The 19,468-nt window shown below is 47.1% G+C and overlaps 1 protein-coding gene across 2 annotated transcripts; it reads left to right on the plus strand.

Annotated features, from left to right (window-relative positions):
* Positions 1 to 1,768: 1,768 nt before the first annotated feature.
* On the plus strand, positions 1,769 to 17,704 carry GSTA4 (glutathione S-transferase alpha 4). Of its 2 annotated transcripts, XM_045294885.1 has the most exons (7): positions 1,769 to 1,840; positions 2,667 to 2,767; positions 9,405 to 9,456; positions 11,732 to 11,864; positions 12,882 to 13,023; positions 14,063 to 14,194; positions 15,751 to 17,704. In XM_045294885.1, exons 2-7 carry the CDS (start codon positions 2,681 to 2,683, stop codon positions 15,871 to 15,873), a joined length of 669 nt encoding a protein of 222 aa, XP_045150820.1. In that variant the 5' UTR covers positions 1,769 to 1,840; positions 2,667 to 2,680; the 3' UTR covers positions 15,874 to 17,704. The 2 variants fall into 2 exon arrangements, with proteins under 2 accessions (XP_045150820.1, XP_004696615.2); XM_004696558.2 differs by lacking the exon at positions 1,769 to 1,840 and having other exon boundaries at positions 2,178 to 2,767.
* Positions 17,705 to 19,468: the final 1,764 nt, after the last annotated feature.

The following is a 19,468-nucleotide window of genomic DNA, read 5'->3' on the forward strand; positions in this document are numbered from 1 at the left end:
TGAATGTACAAATGCGCTTTACACAATTGATGTATGTATGGATTGAGATAAGAGTTGTATGAGCCCCTAATAAAACGATTAAAAAAAAAAAGATTTACTTGGAGAGAAAGAACGAACGAACGGGGTGGGTGAGGGTGGGGGAGAGAGAGAGAAAACTATTACTGGTAGTGTCGTGGTTACGATTTGGGCTGTCATCCTCATGGTTGGCAGTTCAAAACCACCAGCAGCTTCTCAGCAGAAAGACTGGGCTTTCTTCTCCCCCCCACCCCCCTTTTTCTGTCACTCTACTCATTTGAATCTTGTGGCCTTTCTATTTCCATAAACAGTTACATTCTTGGACAACCACAGTGGGTTGATATGAGTCGGCAGTGAGTTTGGTTTGAGGTTAATAACTTCAGCAAAGAATGGAAACGATCATGTTTTTCCAGTGCATTCTGCATTCAGATGTTCATGAGTTCAAAATGGTACCTCTGGAGTCCTGGTGGTGTTGTGGGTTAAGTATTGAGCTATTAATTGCAAGGTTGGCAGTTCAAACCTGGAGAAAAATGTCTGCTCCTAAAGATTCGCAGTCTCAGAAACCCCATGTTATGGATCAGAATCAACTTGATGGCATTGTGTTATCTGTGTTAAACTGAGTAATCCCTGTGTTAGATCAGAAATGTTATGCGCCATTAATTCATGTTGTTAGGTACCATGCACTTGGTTCTAACTCATAGTGTACAAGAGAACAGACCCTGGCCCCTCCTGTGTCATTCTCACAACCGCTCTCATTGAGGGCATCCCTCCTTTTCCTGACGTTTTCCTGATGTCCTTCTTGCATTGTGTCCTGATGGCACATCCTAAGTGTTACCACCCTCTTTTCTAAGAATCATAATTTATGGCTCTACTTCTTCCAACATAGATTTGTTTGTTCTTCCGGCAGTCCATGCATGGTACACTCAATAATTCAAATGCGTGAATTCTTCCATATTCATTGTCCAGCTTTTTCCCTGTGTATGTGAACATGATTGAACACATAGCATACGCTTGTGGGTCAAGTGTACCTCGGAGTCATTACTAGCGACACCTAAGAAAAAGAATTTATTAACCTCCAATATTAAGTTATGCATAAGATGTTCAAAAGTTCAAAAGAAAGGCAGACTGCCACATGCAGCGCCTCATTTGGATGTGTCTGGAGTCTTGGAAGCTTGACTACCCTAAGTTCTCCTACAAATGGACCTTGAGACTTGTTTGGAGGTTCCAGCAGGGGAGCACAGCTACTCGTATACCCTTGACCGAAGGACGGTCTTCCTTCTATCGGGGAAGGTCGTCCTCTTCAACCGAGCGCGCAGCTTCGGGAGGGACGCACATGGAGCGGTGAGGGAGGAAGGGGACACCCGCCTAGCCAGCCAGATCAGCCGAATCAACCCTGGCGATCAATGGGGTGACAGATGTCGCAGCCAGATCGCCCTCACATCCGAAATTACTAGGGCTAACGCTTGCTATATAAGTACAAAGATCAATGTCACTTTATACATAGGATGAGTGGTTTTCAAGATCTAACAAAACAGCCTTAAAAAGCCCTAAAGTCCAAGCACAAACAGAACTAACGAGCTGATTTCATTGACAAAACGATTAACGTTGAAGTTGAAGTTGTTTTATTTGGGGGCTGCTTTACAGTATCCAGAATGCCTTGCAGACGGGGTGGAGCATGCTAAACATTGCCGTCTCTATTGGTGAGATTTCCGGGAGCCTCGCCCACCTCGGGTGCTTCTCCCCGCCCTCTGGGCGCTCTTAGCTGCAGGCTGCTCGCTCTGCGTCCTGTGTGACCCTGGGCTGTTCGTAGCGGACTTTCAGGACGGTCTGTCTCCATTCTGCTTCCCAGGCCTGCTTTCTCCTGTCCTGCTTCTTCCTCCCTCTGCACGGTCTGCTCCGGTCCTCTCACTTCCCTGACCTCCCCTGCCCAACCCCATCCTTCCGTCCTTCTCTCGCTCCTTCCTTGCTGTTGAGCCTAGCCCCCATTACCCCGGGGTGCTGGGCTCTCGGCTGGGGCTGGAGTCCTTGGCTCAGGGTGCCCCGATCTTGCCGGGCCGGGCCTGGCGGCGGTCCCGATTCTGCAGGGGCCGAGCTGGGGTGCCGAGGTAGCCTCGGAGTTGAGTCTGCGCTCCCAGGACGTGGCCCGAACGCACGGTCCAGCCCAGAGCCCGGGAGAACCGTCAAGTGGAATGCACGTTTCCCAGCGACCTCGTTGAACCTGTCCCCTCTCAGTCGCTGGGCTAATTAAATAAGATGTTGCTTGTGAAACCGTGACTGCTTGCCTCCTCGGGCATCGTTTTGAAAATCTAGGAGCGTTTTTAGAGCGGAAGTATGAAAAGGTTGGAAGCTGAGAAACACTGCGCTTGTTAATAGCACAGACGTTATTGCAACGCGTGGCCCCAGCTTCCTAAAATCCAGAATCAGAAGTCACAAATGGAAAGGCTGTGACGCCACAATGGCTTTTCTTTAAAAAAAATTTTTTAAATAAATGATGCCATGTGTTTTCACTAAGCGAGGGGGAAGCGCAACAACAAAAACCAATTTCCTCAGCCCAACCCGTGAACAGTCATTGAGTCCTGAGCGCAGGGTTCAGAGTGAGAAATCGTGGATGTTGGTGTCCGCAGGAGTTGATACATTTGTTTTTCAAAAAGCCTGCAAGACCGTCATGGGATCGAGGCCCAAGCTCCACTATCTCAATGGAAGGGGCCGCATGGAATCCATAAGGTGGCTTTTGGCTGCTGCTGGAGTCGAGGTACCTTATATGTTCTTTCTTTTCTTTTCTTTTCTTTTCTTTTAAACCCTTTACTGTGATTGGGGTGAAGGATTACAGAGCAGCTGATCAAGTTTACATTCAACAACACATACCTTTGTTTCAGCTCAGATTGTAGCTCCCTCGATGTAACTTGAAATCCCAACTCGCCCTGTTTTCTGTTTTCTGTTTCCATGCCTTTCTTTCCTAAAGGTTGTGCTTGGGTAAATACTTTCCTTTGGATGGCCCGCGGTTGCGTGTTGCTATGGTGTGTGTACCTCACTCGTGTGCCTCACGAATTCCCGTCTGGGCAGAACTATTGAGTTCATTTCCCGACCTGAAGGGTGAGGAAGAGCCACCGTTTCATGAGTTCCACCAGGCTTTTTCTGCCAGGAAGCCTGTTCTTTCTTTATTATGCGTTTCGTTCCGCATTTTTCTCCCACTCTATCCAAGACCTTCTCATGTGTTCTCTTTCAGAGCAGTTTGTCGTGGCAGCTGGGTACCCTCTAGTTTTTCTGGTCTCCGTCAGGGAGGTGGAGACGGTCCATTACTCCACTGGACTAATTGTTTCCATGTCTTCATCAGAGATCTTTGACGGGAAATAAGTTTCAGAGCTCAGTTCGCTTAGTCCCCTTCCACCATATTGCAGACAAATATCATTGACTCTGAAGATGCCTTCCTTTCAAATGGTGTCGTGTTTGTGTTTTCCTTACAAATTGAGGTAGATAGTTGGTAGAATTCTCTGTTACTTTTGACTTATGCTTGACCCTGGACTTCTGATCCACCATGAACATATTAATGGATACAGAGAACATGAATACACTTTTTAGTTCCCCTCAAAATATGTTGACTGGCCAGTCTCTTGTGAATTTCCTAGCAATGGTTTCACATTGATAACTCTCATGACTGCAGGTGAGTGTGCTTTGGCATACACAATGCTTTTATTTTTGTTCTGATCTTTTCATTAATCTCATGGAAACTAAAAGATACATAAAAATGGAGAGATTATTATCATGAATTGCATACAACCAACACACAACTCAGCAATGGTCAATTTTATGCTAATTTTGTTTTGTCTTTGCCCCTCCCTCCAATTTGTGTGTGTGATTATTTTAAAGCCAAATCCAAGCACGTCTTTTCATTTGTGAACACTTCAGTATTTGTCACTATCAGATTAGGATTATTAAACCTGGTCATAATGCCATATCACCTCCAATGATATCAACAGTTCCTCATTGTCATCGAACCCCCAGTCTCCTGTCAGAAGCAGGGCTTTTTACAGTTACTGTAAAAAGTAGTCTGGATCTAAACAAGGTCCAAACATGACATTTGATAGGTGATTTTTCCTTTAAAATATCTGAAACAGCTCCCTATGCATTTTAAAAATACACTTTGTAAATTATCCAGGGTTCATGAGGGAGGGGGGAGCCAGGAGGAAGGGGGAAAATGAGGAGCTGATGCCAGGGGCTTAAGTGGAGAGCAAATGTTTTGAGAAGGATGAGGGCAATGAATGTACAAATATGCTTTATACAATTGATGTGTGGATGGATTGTGATAAGAGTTGTATGAGCCCCTAATAAAATGATTTAAAAAAGAAAGAAAAAAAATACGCTTTGTTCTTAGCAATACTTTTTGCCGGACTCAAAAGTTGCCAAATAATAAGTACAAAGTTCCCATTCCTTATATAACCTTGGCACTTTGTCAGAACAAAGACATTAACATTGGGGCAGGACTATTGGCTAACTTTATTCAGATTGCCCTAATTTCTCTGCCAGTGGACTCAGACTGTCATAGAATCCTATTCAGGAAATGACACTGCACTTGGTCACAATGTTTCTTGTTTCTCCTTTGCACTGTGGCACGTTCTTGGTTTTTCCTTTTTTCTGCCTCATCTTTGGCAGTTTTGAAAAGGATGGGTCAGGGATTTCATTAGGACCCTCCACGCTTTGGGCTAGTCTGATGTTTTTCTCATGACACCAGGCTGGAGGTTGTAGATTTAAGAAGAAGAAGAGCCCAGAGGTAAAGTGTCCTTTTCACTGCATCCTATCAAGGATACATGATAGTGACATAATTTATCACGGTCAGGTTGACTTTGATCACTTGGCTAAGGGACTGTCTGCCAAGTTTCTCCAGTGTGAAATACTGGCTCCCACCTTCTATCCCCTCCCCGCCCCAACACACACTTTTCTTAAGAGGTGAATGATTAAATCTAGCCCACAGCCAAAGGGTTTAAGTTCTAATCTTGGATGGGGGAGTATGTATATATTATATGGAATTCTTTTGTCATAAGAGACCATAAACGGTCTCATTTCTTCCATTTATATAACTATTTGCTTATACCTGTTATTTATTTCAGATAGTTCATTTTGTTGCTATTGTTCCAGATTTGCCATTGGGACCACGTTCAGGCTAGCTCTTGTGCTTCTTTGACTTTTTGCTACCCTCCCTCCCCTCCGTCTGTCTGCCTGCCTGCGTGTGTCTCAGCACTTCTCTACTTTCTGGCACTTCAAGGTGACCCAGGCTCATCAATAGTTCTCCTGCCCCAGCTCTCACGAATCAGAGCCTTTATCAAGAGATCCTGATCTCTTTTATTAGAAGACAGGATTGCCAACTAAGCTCTGAGTGGTGGGAGTCCGCGTTTGTTTCTGATGTTGTTGTGTGCCCGCAAGTCGATTGCAACTCATCCTGACACTGCAGGGCAGAGCAGAACTGTCCGCGGCCTCCCAGCTGTGATCTTTACAGCATTAGAGTGCCACGTCCTTTCCCAAAGCTGCTGGTGGGCTAGAACTGCCAGCCTTCCAGTGAGCAGCCAAATGCTTAACCATGGTGCTACCAGGGGTCCTTCATATTGTTTCTTGGGTCATTTGTTGACTTACTAAGACTCTAGGTGTCATATTAACATGCCTTCTATTTTCTACGTCCTGTAAATGACTGGTTGGACACTGGTTCGACTTACAGGACAGGGGAGGGAGGGTAGGACTGCCCCTGTTGGTTTCCAAGGCTGAGACTCTTTACCAGAGATAGAAAGCCCTGTCTCTCTCCCACGGAGTGGCAGGAGGTTTCGAATTGCAGACCTTATGGTTATCATCCCAATGTGTGACTACTAACTACACCAATAGGTATCCTTGCACCATGCCAGGGGCCACATAATAGCTGGTTGTCTTTTTCTCAGCGTTTCCGTCTGTTGTCAGTCTGATCTGTGCATTTTAAAAGTTTCCCTCATTGCCTTTCTAGCTGTTGGCTTTAGTAGCTGTTAATGTTCACTACCACTGTTCCCAAAACACCAAACTCACACCATCGAGTTAATTCCGACTCCTAGCAATGCTACTGGAGAGGGTAGAGTGCCCCTGTGGGTTTCTGAGGCTGACTTCATGGGAATAGAAGGCTTCATCTTTCTTCTGAGGGGCAGCTGGTGGTTTTTAGGTTTTTTGTTTTTAATCATTTTATTGGGGGCTCGTGCAACTCTTATTACAATCCATCCATCCATCCATCCATCCATCCATCCATCCATCCTTCCATGTGTCAAGCACTTTTGTACATTTGTTGTCATCAGTTCCAAAACATTTTCTTTCTCCTTGAGCCCTTGGTATCAGCTCTTCTTTTTCCCCCCTCCCTCCCTCCCCCATTATTTGTCATTTCTCAATCACCCAGATGTAACTCTCCTCCCGCATCCAGGGTATAATTAACATTCACCCATTTGGTTGCGGTGTTTTGTTAGCCTCTTTGAATCTAGAACAACAACATCATCCACAAGAAACCGCACTCACAGCCTTTGAGTCAGTTCTGACTCATAGCAACCCTCCCGCACAGGACAGAACTGCCCCTGTGAGCTCCTGAGACGGGGACTCTCTATGGGAGTGCAATGCCTCCTCTTTCTCCCTGGGAAGTGGTGGGTGGTTTTGAATGGCTGAGTTTGTGATTGGCAGCCCAACAATAACCACTATGCCACCAGGGCACCTTTAATCTAAAACAGTACCTGCCCCCGCTCCCTTTCCTGTCCTTGACTCCCCTCAAGAGTCCAGGCTATTATATTGAGATTGCCCCACATTTTGGATATACCTGTTTGTTACCTGGTGATTAGATGAAGCTGCTCATCAAGAGTTCTTTACAGGTGCCCTCCCCCCCACTGATGAGGCTGAATTTGGTCATTGATGATGAGGTTGGTGGAGAAATGATCAGCTCTCTGCATTGTCACTTTGCTTTTGTCATAATTCCGACCTTGGTGGGGTGCTGCTTTCAGGCTGTGTGATTTGACTGCACCACCAAAGCCCAATGATTTTCGCATCCATTGAGGATTTTTGTAGAATCAGTTAATGTAGGGCTAGCCAGCCCCTCACAACTAATCACGGGTTCAGTAGGTGCAATCATACAGTTAAAATATAAAGATTATAGTAAAGTCATAGAGAGATAGGAGAGAGAGTAACATAAAGAAGTCAGACACATTGCATAGTAGCATCCTCACCTCCTGGACAGCCATGATCTCAACGTGCCAGTTGAGGGCAGGAGATAGAGCAATTTATTACAAACCAAGGTTTCTATATCTTTTGGGGTCCTGCAAGTCCCCTGATTACAGGTAAAGACCTATGTCACAGAAAGGGGTTGTACTATAGGTAATACAGTAATGAGAGGGGGAAGATCTAGGGGTATACATGCAATAGAAAGGGGAGGGATTGGGGATACACATGTGACAAGATGGGCCAATCCTAGATTCAGGATGGCAGCCTAACTTTGTATGTCATTGAGCAGGTTTGACCTGTTCTCTGGCTCTCCCAAACAATTACTATCCTTATCAGTAGGGTGTGAGCCCCATCTACAGAGAACCAGATCATAGTATGATGGCTGAATGCCTTCAGGGAGAATATCTCTGAGCATCTGACATCCCACCCTGTGCTGGCAAACAGCCTCTACTGTTTGGCATATCTTTGGGGGAGACAAAGCTGGGGAAAGGTCTTTTTATGTCCCACAAGCTAATGCATTGGGGGTTGCCAACTGGTTAGCAATAACCCTACACAAGTTAGATTCTGTAGAGAAGAGCTTCCCCCCCCTTCTTCCTTTTTTCTTTGTCATCGTGATCTGTAACTTACACTTTTGTGGTGATTGTGTATTATACAACAGACATTGTATTTTGTTTTGTTTGCATCTTTAACATTTTTATTGGCATGTAATTCAATAGTTTAGTCATATGAAAAAGAATTGTACAATCATCACCACAATCAATTTTAGAGCATTTTCCTCTTTCTTGTATTCATTGTTATCAACTCCCCATTTCCTCCCAACCTCCCCTGTGATACCTCATATGAAGCCATCAATGCAGCCACGGTCTCTCTAGGTTTATCCGCCTGTATTTCATATACAGAAAAATAATCGTGCATTGTTCTTTCTCTTCTTCTTCTTTTTAAATCATTTTCTTGGGAGCTTCTACAGATATTATAACAATACATAATTCAGTTAGATCAGGCATAATTGTACAATTGCCGCCACCATCCTTTTCAAAACAGTTTCTTTCTTCTTGAACTCTTTGATATCAGTTCCCCTTTATCCCCGCCCCCCTGAACCCTTATTATTATTATCGCCATTTCGTATACCATCCAATGTATTCATTCACCTACAATTCTGTTATTCATTCCCCTGGAGTGGGGTTATACAGTCATCATTGCTATCAATTCCCCTTTTCCCCCTTCCTGTACCCTCAGGGAATCATTACTGCCATTACTCTTTCTGAGCATTGTTCTTTTTGAGGCTCAAATTGCCCCAGATTTTTTTTAAACAAAGACCCTTTATCCAAACACTGCCATTGAGTCAATTCTGACTAATGGCATCCCCTGTGTGACAGGGTAGAACTGCCCCTGTGGGCTTCTAGCCTGTACTCTTGACTGGAGCTCAAAGCCTCATCTTTCTCCTGCAGAGGGGCTGGTGGTCTCAAACTGCCGACTTTGCAATTAGCAGCCCAATGTGCAACCATTATGTCACCAGGCCTACTGAGACCCTCTATAGAACACTATAAACCAAAAAAGCATTCCTGTTAAGTCGATTGCAACTCATTATGACCCTATAGAATAGAGTTGAACCACTCCATAAGGCTCCCAAGGCTGGAGGTCATCTTCTTAGAAGCAGACTGCCACGTCTTCTCTTGAAGAGCAGCTGCCGGTTTGAAATGCTGATTTTCCCCTTACCAGTAGAGCACTTGCTCACTGTGCCACCAGGGCTCCTTAGGACTCTGTAGCCATTGACATAGTCAAAGCTTGAGTACCTCCTTGTGTAAGAACTTTGCTGCCCTAGAACCAGTCTTAGATTCAAATCAGTATCTTCTCTTAGAAGCCCAGATTCCCATTAGTGGGCAGTGATATTCAGAACCCAAGATACAGGTACAACCAAGCCCAAACCAAACCCATCAAGTCTGTCCTGACTCACGGTGACCCCAAAGGACAGAATAAAAAAACGCCATTGGCTTCCTAAGACTAGCACCCTGATGGGAGCAGACAATCTCAGCTTTCTCTTGGTGAGTTTGGATCACTGATCTCGTGGTTATAGCCCAAGGTGCTAATTTTCTGTGTATTTCTAGAGACAATTTAACTGTTTTGAACCTATAATGATCATCTTTTTTGGGGGGTGGGCTATCTTGATTTTTGTTCTTCTTTAGTTCGATGAAGAATTTCTAGAAACAAGAGAACAGTTCCAGAAGTTGAAGAATGGTGAGTTTGAAACAGAAACTACTGTTCTGAATAATGGTTGAAGCCCAAACACAGCAGACTGAAATGTATGTGGGAGGGCAAAGGCGCTGGGGACCCTGCATGTACAGAGAGTTGTGAAGACAGCGTTTCCCGTTCCATCCAGAACCTGCCTGTGGTGCTTCCGTGGTTGACTTCCACATGGAGACAAGCAGGCTGGATTGCTGGCCAGTGTACCTTGCCAGCCGCCACCACACAGCAGCCACAGAACCCCCTGTGAACCGAGTGGTCTGATCCCTAGGTGGTCGTGGGGATGATGCCGCTTCAGGCAGCATTTTGTTCTCTCGGGCATGAGGTCACTATGATTGGGGCCCAGCCCCACAGCTAACCACGGCAGCAGTAGCAGTCCTATTGGCAGCCTGCTCTCACCAGCCATCCAGAGGGCTCCCTGGCTCAGCTCAGCTTGAGAGGAAGGCAAGCCAGTCTGTGCAGACTCTGGCTGCAGCCGCCGGCCATGTGCCAAGTACTCAGGTCCCTACCCTCTATCCCCCCAGCCCCCAGCCCGTGAGCTGCTGGAGCTGGCTGCGTCTCTCTACCCACCTGGAAGCGTACAAAGCAGATTTGCGGAAGAAATTAATGGGGCTTTTTTTTTTTTGACAGCAAAGCAGTGAGTGTACCCGAGTATCAGCTGGTGGTGTAGGTTATGTTATCAGATGCTCTGAAGTACACGTTGGGCTATGATCTGCCTGGTTGGCAGTTTGAAACCACCAGCTGCTCCTTGGGAGAAAGACAGGGCTTTCTACTCCCTGTACAGTTGCAGTCTGGGAAACTCACAGGGGCAGTTCTACCCTGTCGGGTCCCTAGGAGTCAGCCTCGCCTCGATGGCGGTGAGTAAAGGAGCTCTATTCAAGAGGACATCTGATGGAGATGGGGACACGCTACATGGGTAGCGGTCGTGCCTACTGAGTCCCCGAGAGCTGTCTAGTCTGAGTGAGCAATGGTTTTAAAATTGAATTGAATTTTAATTAGTTAAAATCTGGAATAGAATAGCTACACCTAGCTAGTGACGATCCTATTGTCCAGTGCTGTGTGAAAGAAACACCCCACCTGGGGTTCTTCCCCTTCCCCTACCCCGTCACGGTGGGCAGTTCCTCCTTGCTGAGGGCAAAATCGAAAGGGAGAGTTGAGAACAGTGCTGACCTCAAGGCTTATTGTACAGCCAAATCTGCTTTTGCTTCCCCTGAATGAAGCTGAGGTTATGGGCCACCAGGATTCTGTACCATTGAAAAACAAACAACAACAAAAAAAACCCCAAACCGACAGCCATGAAATTGATGTTGACTCCTAAAGACCTTGTAGGACAGGCTAGGACTGCCCCTGTTTCTGAGACTGTAACTGTGCGTGGGACTAGAAAGCCAGATCTCTGGTGGATTCAAACTGCTGACCTTGTGGTTAGCAGCCTAGTGTGGAACCCAATATGCCACTAGCGCTCCTTTATGTCAGTAAGATAAGTAAAAAAGTTTGCTTAGAAAAATTACAGAAACTATGCCAAAATTTGAAGCTGATGATTCTCAACAGCTCTTTCATCTATGTGTACACGTCTGAGGATGGGGTTCCCATCTCTCGACCCGTCTCCCAAACAATTCTGTCTACTCTCATTGACACCATGTCAAAATGGCAGTTTGGGCATCCTCTGGGGACTGACATGTGTTCCCTTTAAATGTTCCTTGAGTTCGGGGAACAAACAGAATTCTGAAGAGGGAGGTAGGGTGGAGTGGGTACGATGCCCATGAGCTTCCTGTTGGACGGCCTTCGCTACCTTGGAGGTAGAAGAAGGTGCCTGGGCACGATGGGCAACCATTCCTCTGCTCAATCTTCCTGGCCTTTCCCCACCAATGCAGTTTTCGGTTTTCTTAAAACTTCTTCACCATAAGCCCTTTGACCATCCTGTGCCCTGTGAGAAAAATCTATCAAGACTACCCACTGGAATCCCCACAATAAACCTGTATCACCTTCTGAACTGACTTCTCAGCCTTGAACAGGATGGGCCCAGCAGATCCCCTCGGAAGCCACTGTTTGGATGCCTGTTTTGGAAGGCGTCCTAACGAGACGAGGGCAGACCAGCGGAGCCCCATTCAAACACATTTCGTGTGGAATAGGCCCATGCATGTATACACTGGTTTCTCGTCACAGTGCTTGAGGTTTATCCTAGTAGTTCCGAAGGGTTTTTGTGGGGGTACAGGGGGAGGTGTGGGGAGGCAGGGTTGAGATCACCCCAAGACTGTGCTTCTATTCCCAGGTAACCACCTGCTGTTCCAACAAGTGCCCATGGTCGAAATGGACGGGATGAAGTTGGTGCAGACCCGAAGCATTCTCCACTACATAGCGGAAAAGCACCGCCTCTTTGGCAACAACCTCAAGGAGAAAACCTTGTACGGCGGCCAGTCTCTAGCGTTCTCCTTCGTCGGCTTACAGAAAGGCCTTGATTAGCCGTCCTCTGCAGCCCACCTCCTCCTGCAGTGCCTCGTGTCACTAGCCGGCGCAGGGAATGGCAGCGCGGCCAGTTGAGATTCAGTACAGAGTCTAAGTGAAGCTTGGGGAGAAAAGTTGAACTTGGGTGTTTGTTCCTGTACTTAGAGCGTGATTGTTTCAGGTTGTAACATCTTAGAGTATTCTGCTTTCCAAACATTGCCTTTACCATCCTGGAGAATTGGTCGTCGAGTCCAGAGAAGCCAATATGGCTTTTCCAGTCTGTGACATTGCACGTGGGCTTGTTGTTTGAATGCCAAAGCCCATCCTTCCACTTCCCAGATGCCTGATTCTGGGCCGCGCGTTAAAGTTAGGTTGCCTGTACGAAGAAGACAGAAACCGTATATGCCACGAGATGACAGGCAGGACATGTTTGGCCCTGTGTCCTGTGCACACCAAGCTTTCAGTAGATGGTTTTCACGCCACTTTTATAAATGGGAAGCTGAACCTGTACAGTGTGTGGGCACCAGAGTGAGGGTGGTGATGCAGGAGCTGCGGCGAGGGACAGTCATGATACCCATGATGCGATTTGATTGGTGACAGATTTTTCTGAAGGATGTCACCAGATTCCGGGCAGAACTGACAGAGCATATTTACTATTATCACCGTAACAACAACCATAGCAAAGCCCACCGCCACAGAGCCCATTCCAACTCTGAGGACTGAGTAGAATTACTACCTGGGGTTTCTGAGGCTCTCAGTGTCTATGGGAACAGTCAACCTTTTTCTTATCCATAGTGCGGCTAGAGGGTTTGAACCCGGGACCATGGTGGGTTTGAATGAATCACCTACACAGCCCAGGGTAATGCCTAAGATGCTAGAGCCTTAAGGAAAACAGAAATTTGAATACTTAGCTGTGGAAACCAATGGGGTCACTGGCATGGGAAACTGAGACAAGGGCTTTTGGGGTTTGTTTTAAGGATTGACATGTATGTGGAGGGCATGCTGGATCTTCTGGAAATGATTGTCATGCATCCTTTCTCGAAACCAGAAGATCAACCAAAGGAAGTGGTTAGCATGACCGAGAAGGCTGTGAGCAGATACTTTCCGGTGTTTGAAAAGGTACATAGCAAAGAACCTTTGAATGAGGCATCACCCAGCCACAAGGGCCCTGCCACAGACACCCTCTCCTGCTCAGAGGTCTGACTGACCTGCCTGGTCTGTAAGAGCTGACGGTTGCCCTCAGCACACAGCCAGATGTCCTGGTGCCTCTTAGGCATCACCAGGACCACACAACTCAGAAGCCTGGAAGGAATGTGGGCTCGCCACGTGTGTGCACCCTCATTCTCTGCGGTCACAGAGAAGCCCGGCCCAAACTGAGTCAGCAAGTGTTTGCCAAAGCGCTCTCGTGTGCCAGATATCCCAAGTGATGGATGGATAGGAAGTGACATTTCAGTGTGGTTTCTCTTCTCTTCCCTTTGCACTGTTGGTTTCTGTTTTCTTTTCCTCTTCTGATAGTAATAGTCACTTTCTCTGGGCTAAGATGCCTCTCTTCTCACACTGGAAGGGTTTAAAAAAACATTTTAATTCAAAAAGGGAAGAAGGAGATGTGAAAATATGGAAAGGCCTATTTGGTAGACTTCCTGACAGTCTTTGTAGAATTGGGTTTAAAAGGAGGGGCAGGAGGCACTTACACTCTCTCACAATGGGACGGCCTACGTTCATGTTGGAGGACCCCACGTGGCCGAGTGGGTACTCATTGGGCTGCGATCTGGAAGATCAGCAGTTTGAAGCCACCAGGGTTTCCTGGGGAGAGAGACAGGGCTTTCTACTTCCATAAAGAGTTACAGTCTCGGTAACCCACGAGGGCAATTCTACCCTGTCCTATGGGGTCATCGACTGGATGGCCATGAGTTTGGTTTGATTTTAGACGTTCTCGATGCAAAAACACTGCGTGTCCACTGTCCATGGAAAACCAATTTTCTGAGTCCACTGTCATCCAAATCACAATAAGATAGGCAAAAACAACATCAGCAACGTCCCAGCCCACCCCCACCCCCACCCTGTGCCCTCACCTTCTCAGACACTGCACCAATTGAGTAACTTCATCTGTTTCCCTGTGTAGTGTGTCCCATTGACGCAAAGCGCTTCTATCCTGCAGATTCTAAAGGATCATGGACAAACCTTTCTCGTTGGGAACCAGCTGAGCCTTGCGGATGTCGTTCTACTGCAAACTATTTCAGCTCTAGAAGAGAAAACAACTAGTATCCTCTCCGCGTTTCCTCACCTGCAGGTGACTAAAGACCCCGGTTAGGCCCTGGGTGGATTGGTGGCTGGCTGTGCTAGTTAACACAATGAAAGGAAAGTACAGACCCCAAACGGTTTGCTTTGTTAGTCCCAGTTTCGTCTTGGGTTGGCGCCATAGAACATCCCATAGGTACATTCTTGTAAAAAAACGCCATGGACAGAGCCCAGGACTTTGCACAGAAACAGTGTTAGAGATGAGAGAGTCCTGACCTCTGTAGACTATGCATTGGGCTGCTCACTGCAAGGTCAGCGGTTCAAAACCACTAGCCTCTCCAAGGGAGAAAGATGAGGCTTTCTGCTCCCGTAAAGGTTCACAGTCTCGGAAACCCACAGAAGCAGGTCTACTCCTATAGGGTCTATGTGAGTGAGAATCGACTTGCTACTAGTGAGTGAGTGTCCTGTATGTGCTGATGGGAGGCTGGGAGGTCAGGAGAAGTCCGCGTTGAAGACACTCTCATATCTGGGCTCATGACTCCCTTTCTCAGTAATGAGTTCTGAGAGCTAATCAGGGACATATTAAATGTCAACCCCAAGATTTCCTCCTGCCATCATTCTTTCAAGTTCAAAAAAAAAAAAAAAGACTCTTGTTTGCCTCCACTTGCTCCTTGGAACAATCTGGCCAGCTTGCTTATAGAATTTCAAAGCAGAAAAGAATATTTAAATATATAGACTCCTAAAATGCCTTCCATATATAACAGGAAGAGACCCACGGTAAAAAGTCAGCAGCCAAAGTGGCTCAGCTAGCGGGCCCTTTGGTTTTAACTTGACCATTGGTTTCTTATCACTACGTCCTCCCTACTGGAGTTGGCCAACTGCTTATCCTAGATATTTTTTATCAGTGAGAGCATACCATATCTGTGGGATTTTTTTCCCATCTGACTTATTCCACTCAGCATAAAGTTTTTATGGTTAATGCACTGTTTATTTTTCTTTGGTGCTGAGTAATATTCCATTACACTTTTATACCATATTTTTAAAATCCACTCATCTGTTGGCATAGTGGGCTATGCACTGGGTGGCCAACCACGATTCAAGGTCAGCAGTTCAAAACAACCAGCTGTTTCATTGGAGAAAGAGGAGGCTTTCTGCTCCCTTAAAGATTCAGAGCCTCAGAATCCCATAAGCTCACTGTGAATTGTAATCAGTTGATGGAAGTCAGTCTGGTCTGGCTTATGATGGACATTTAGGTTGCTTCCACTTTTTGGCAAGTGCACTGCAATGAGCATTGATGTGTCTGTGCATCTGCTTGTATTGCTCCTTTCAGGTCTCTTGAAACAAGAGGCAAAAAGGAGTAGAATTAAGGGGTCAAAGGGTAGTTCATGTCTAACTTTGCAAGGATCCACCAACCTGGTTTCCATGGAAACTGCACCTTTGGGCCTTCCCACGAGTCAAGGGTTTCAGTAGCTCCACAAGCTTGCGAACACCTGCGGCTTTCCACCTGCCACAAACAGCTGTGGGACAAATTTTGATGGGACGTTGTATGGGACCTTATTTTCATGGGGACCTTGACATTTTTCGTGTGTGTGCTTTCCTTTTTTTCAGGGGTTCTCCAAGAAAATAAGTAATGTCCCCACAATTAAGAAATTCCTTGAGCCTAGCAGCAAGAAGAAGCCTCCTCCCGATGACACCTATGTGAAAAACGTCTATGCCATCTTTGCACCGTGAAATTACATGCGCATGCGATGCAATCACATGCGCATCTGCGGGCAGCTTGTCCTGAGAACCTGCTGTGTCTACAGTGCCCCAACTGATGCCAGGCCGCAGTGATCCCAGCCCTGCAGCAGTGTTTTATAAAAATGTACGTGCACTTTCCTCGCAAAGAGACCTCTTCTAGAAATATCTCTAGCTTTTTTTCCTGTCTAGCAAATGTTGTAATAAGGGACCCTTTTCTTAATACCTTTTAGAGGAAGCTGGTGTTTAAGTTGGATCAGATCAGGTGGGTGTAACCAGCCGGATTGGTGGAATGCCACGTTCTCACTTGCGCGTTCTTCCAACTCTCCTGATCCCCTTCTGAAACCTCCCCAGTCTCTTCTCGATGTCCAGTGCTTTGTAACAGCAGAGAAACCACAGAAGGAGCCTCTCTCCTCTCGGCTGGCATCGGACAAGTGGCAGTCAAGAGCGCAGTTGCCGTCTGCTGCCGTGAAGAACGTACAAATCCCTCCCTTGCAGCGAACACGTTTCCCTGAAAACCTTTGGAATGTATAATGCAAGAGGACTTCAAAAAGTTTGTGGGGAAATCCCGTAATGTTTCCATTCCATATTTTCCCGCCCACTTTTTGAAGCCCCCATGGTAGGCTGGGTTGTCTAGAGAAACCAATCCAGTGACACTCATCTATGTGCAAGCAAACTTTCTACCAAGAAGCCACTTGTCATCAAGAAAGTGCGCAGCCCAGTGGAGCTCCAGTCCATAGGGCCAGTGCTAGCAGGGACCCTCTTTAGGCTCATGTACCTATAGGCTGATGCCAGCAAAGCAGGAGACCACAGGCTGGTGGGTGCAGAGGCGAGTGGATCTGGGGTTGTTGGAAGCATGGCAGGGTGCCAACAGCTCTCAGGGTGGGCCAGTCCACATGGCGTTGCCCCCAGTGGAAGACAAAGTCCCAGCGAGTTCCCCTGGAGGAGGAGGGCAAATGGCAGAGAGTGTGTTCCCAGAGCCCTGCACTCACATACGGAGTCCACACCGCCTCATTGACTTCAAAATCATCCAACTACCACACCCCTTGTACAGGAAAAGCTGCAACTGGTGGCAGTGTGGAAACCTGCCGGAGGAGGGAAACATGTATTTCCCACAAACAGGAGAGGGGAAAATGAGAAGGCTGCACCCTGTTACAGGTGGACAACGTGCCAGGCCTGGAAAGCCAAGGCAGTCCCGTCGAGTTCTGGCTCTCAGAATAGAATCCCAAGCTCAAGGGGGGGATGGTAGCAGAGCTTAAATTTCAAACACTCACTTTAAAGAAACAGTGGAAGCCCCAGATCCATTGGCAGGGTTTCCATGTGGATTAAGCTTCTGGTGAGTCCTTTCTGACCACACGCAGTCCAGGGACGAGAATAGCCTTACTCTCAGAGAGCATTGTAAAGTGCATCGTGCCAGGTATCATTAGGTTAGAATGTAACATTCACTTGAGCTCTCTCTTAAAGTTTCAGTTTTTAATGTTTTCTGCTTGCTTTTTGATTGAGGTTTTGCTGTCCCCTGCCCTTTGTCATCTTTGTATGTCTGCTTCCTGTTTGAGCTGTGTATGATTTTCTGTCTATGAAATCCAGGATAGGTAAATCTACAGAGACAGTAACTGGATTGATAATTACCTAGAAGCATGGCAGGGGAGGTTGGGGCTGGGTTGGGCAGGCGGATGGACAGAGTATGAGTTAGCAACAATAAGTATGAGAAAAAAAATGTCCCAAAATCGATCGTGATGATTGCACAACTCTTCTAAATAAGATTGAATGCTTAACTGGTCTGATATGTGATTTATAGGCCATTAAAATGATTATTAAGAAAGGATTTTAAAAAGCAAATCATCTTTGCAGGTCATCCTCAGCCACCTAGTTCTGCCCCTCGGCAGACCGAGTTACCATGTGCATAACCCCAGCTGTACCCGGCACACGCATCAGCACATGCAATGTTTATCTTCCTCTAACCAAGTGGATATTTGCAGTCTTCTAATTTTTTTTTTATTTCAGAACTAAGAAGTACAGGTTATTAATACTGCTTTCGAACGTATGCTAATCATATCCGTCACAAGTGCCCCATGGTTTTAATTAGAGACCAACCAAACACACACACTTCCGGCTCCTGGCTTGCTTCCCCAGGTACGTAGCATGAGCACCCTGCCCCCTTTCTAATCACAATGCCTGAAAGAACACAGGCTTGGTGGCAGGGATGCACCTGACTCCCCCTGGACCAGTGGTGTCCCAGTCTGCCTGCGATCCTGACCGCAAGACCCACCAGACAGAACACCCAGAAGGAGGAGAGTTTGCACCCATTTTTCCACTTACACCGAGGAGCCGGACACCTGCTGGGCAACATGCAGGGCTCTGTGTTACTGAGGGCTCTAGATGGCAGCAAATTCAAATTGCTTACTGTGACCATCCTGGCCCAGTGCGACTGCCTACAAGTGTGGACCCAGGGCTGCCATCCAGGCCTCTAGCTGTTTTGCAAGCTTCGCTTTTCAGGTTTTCCTCCTTTCAGACACCAGGGGGCCCTCGGGACTAGCTGTTTGAGGAAGCCCTGACTGGAGAAGAAGGTTGGTGTCCCTGGGAATTGGAGCGAATAAAAACTACCCCCCCCACACACACACACCCCACGACCCGCTTCCGTGCTTGGGGTTATGTGACCTTACCTTGTACAACTCACTTCCCATATTGGAAACAAATCTCCGTCCTTCCACACCTGACTTCAGAATGATCGAACTTAGACCGTCCCCTTCAAGTTCTCAGTCAAGTTCGGTCATTCAGGAGAAAGGCTGGGCACGTCTGCTGCTGGGCCTGTGATTGACTGGATACCAGACACTACCCTCCCCCTGAAAACTACTAGCCGTGCTGCTCAGAATCGGGGAGACCTAAATTTTTTTAAAAGAAGCTATTATGTGAAGCCTGTATCCCAGGGACTTCCCACCTCTCACTAACCTCTGTTCTCACCAACTGCAATCCAGTCAATGGTGACCCAGAGCGCCCCGCTTTGGGTGTCCGGGACTGTGATTGTTTACGGAAGCAGAAAACCCAGTCTTCCACTGAGCGGCTGGTGGTTTTGAACTGCTGACCACGCAGCTCGCAGTCAAACATGTAACCACAACTGCATCAGGGCTCCATCCTCTTCTTCTAGGGACTGTAGATGTTTCGTGTGAGGACAGAGCACTTCCATTGCATCGGGGAAGAAGAGTCCTTAGCTTGCCAGATGGGTTTGGTTATCGGCCTGAGTGTTCACTGGGACAGGTATGCCCCATCACCTCTTGATGAGCACATTAGGGTACAGACACAGACCTCTGCCCCCTGTCAGCTTTGACTCATGGTGACCTTATGCCATCGGGAGGAGCCATTGCCAGCCCTGGCCACCCTCACTGCGGCCACAGTGTGAATCCATTGTGGTAGCTGCAGTGCCAGTCCTTCACTCTGAGGCCTCCCTCACAGCCCCTGGCTCTGCCCTTCCCCAACGGGGTGTCCTCCCCGAGCAATGGCACCCTCCTGATACGTGTCCATGCAAGGTGAGTTGGGCAGTGTGGGGTTGGGATCCAGAAGGTCTGGTTTGGGTTGTTTCAAAAGTTTATGC

Source organism: Echinops telfairi, unplaced genomic scaffold (genome assembly GCF_000313985.2).
Source record: "Echinops telfairi isolate 266 unplaced genomic scaffold, ASM31398v2 ScPeMD7_3533;HRSCAF=4204_1, whole genome shotgun sequence".
Lineage (NCBI taxonomy): Eukaryota > Metazoa > Chordata > Mammalia > Afrosoricida > Tenrecidae > Echinops > Echinops telfairi.

Excerpts from the sequence above, each read along its gene's own strand:
- GSTA4 (XM_004696558.2), top strand. The coding sequence starts at position 2,504 with ATGATGCCATGTGTTTTCACTAAGCGAGGGGGAAGCGCAACAACAAAA. Across the intron at positions 2,768-9,404 it reads TGGCTGCTGCTGGAGTCGAG|TTCGATGAAGAATTTCTAGA; the intron begins GTACCTTATATG and ends GTTCTTCTTTAG. Across the intron at positions 9,457-11,731 it reads GTTCCAGAAGTTGAAGAATG|GTAACCACCTGCTGTTCCAA; the intron begins GTGAGTTTGAAA and ends TTCTATTCCCAG.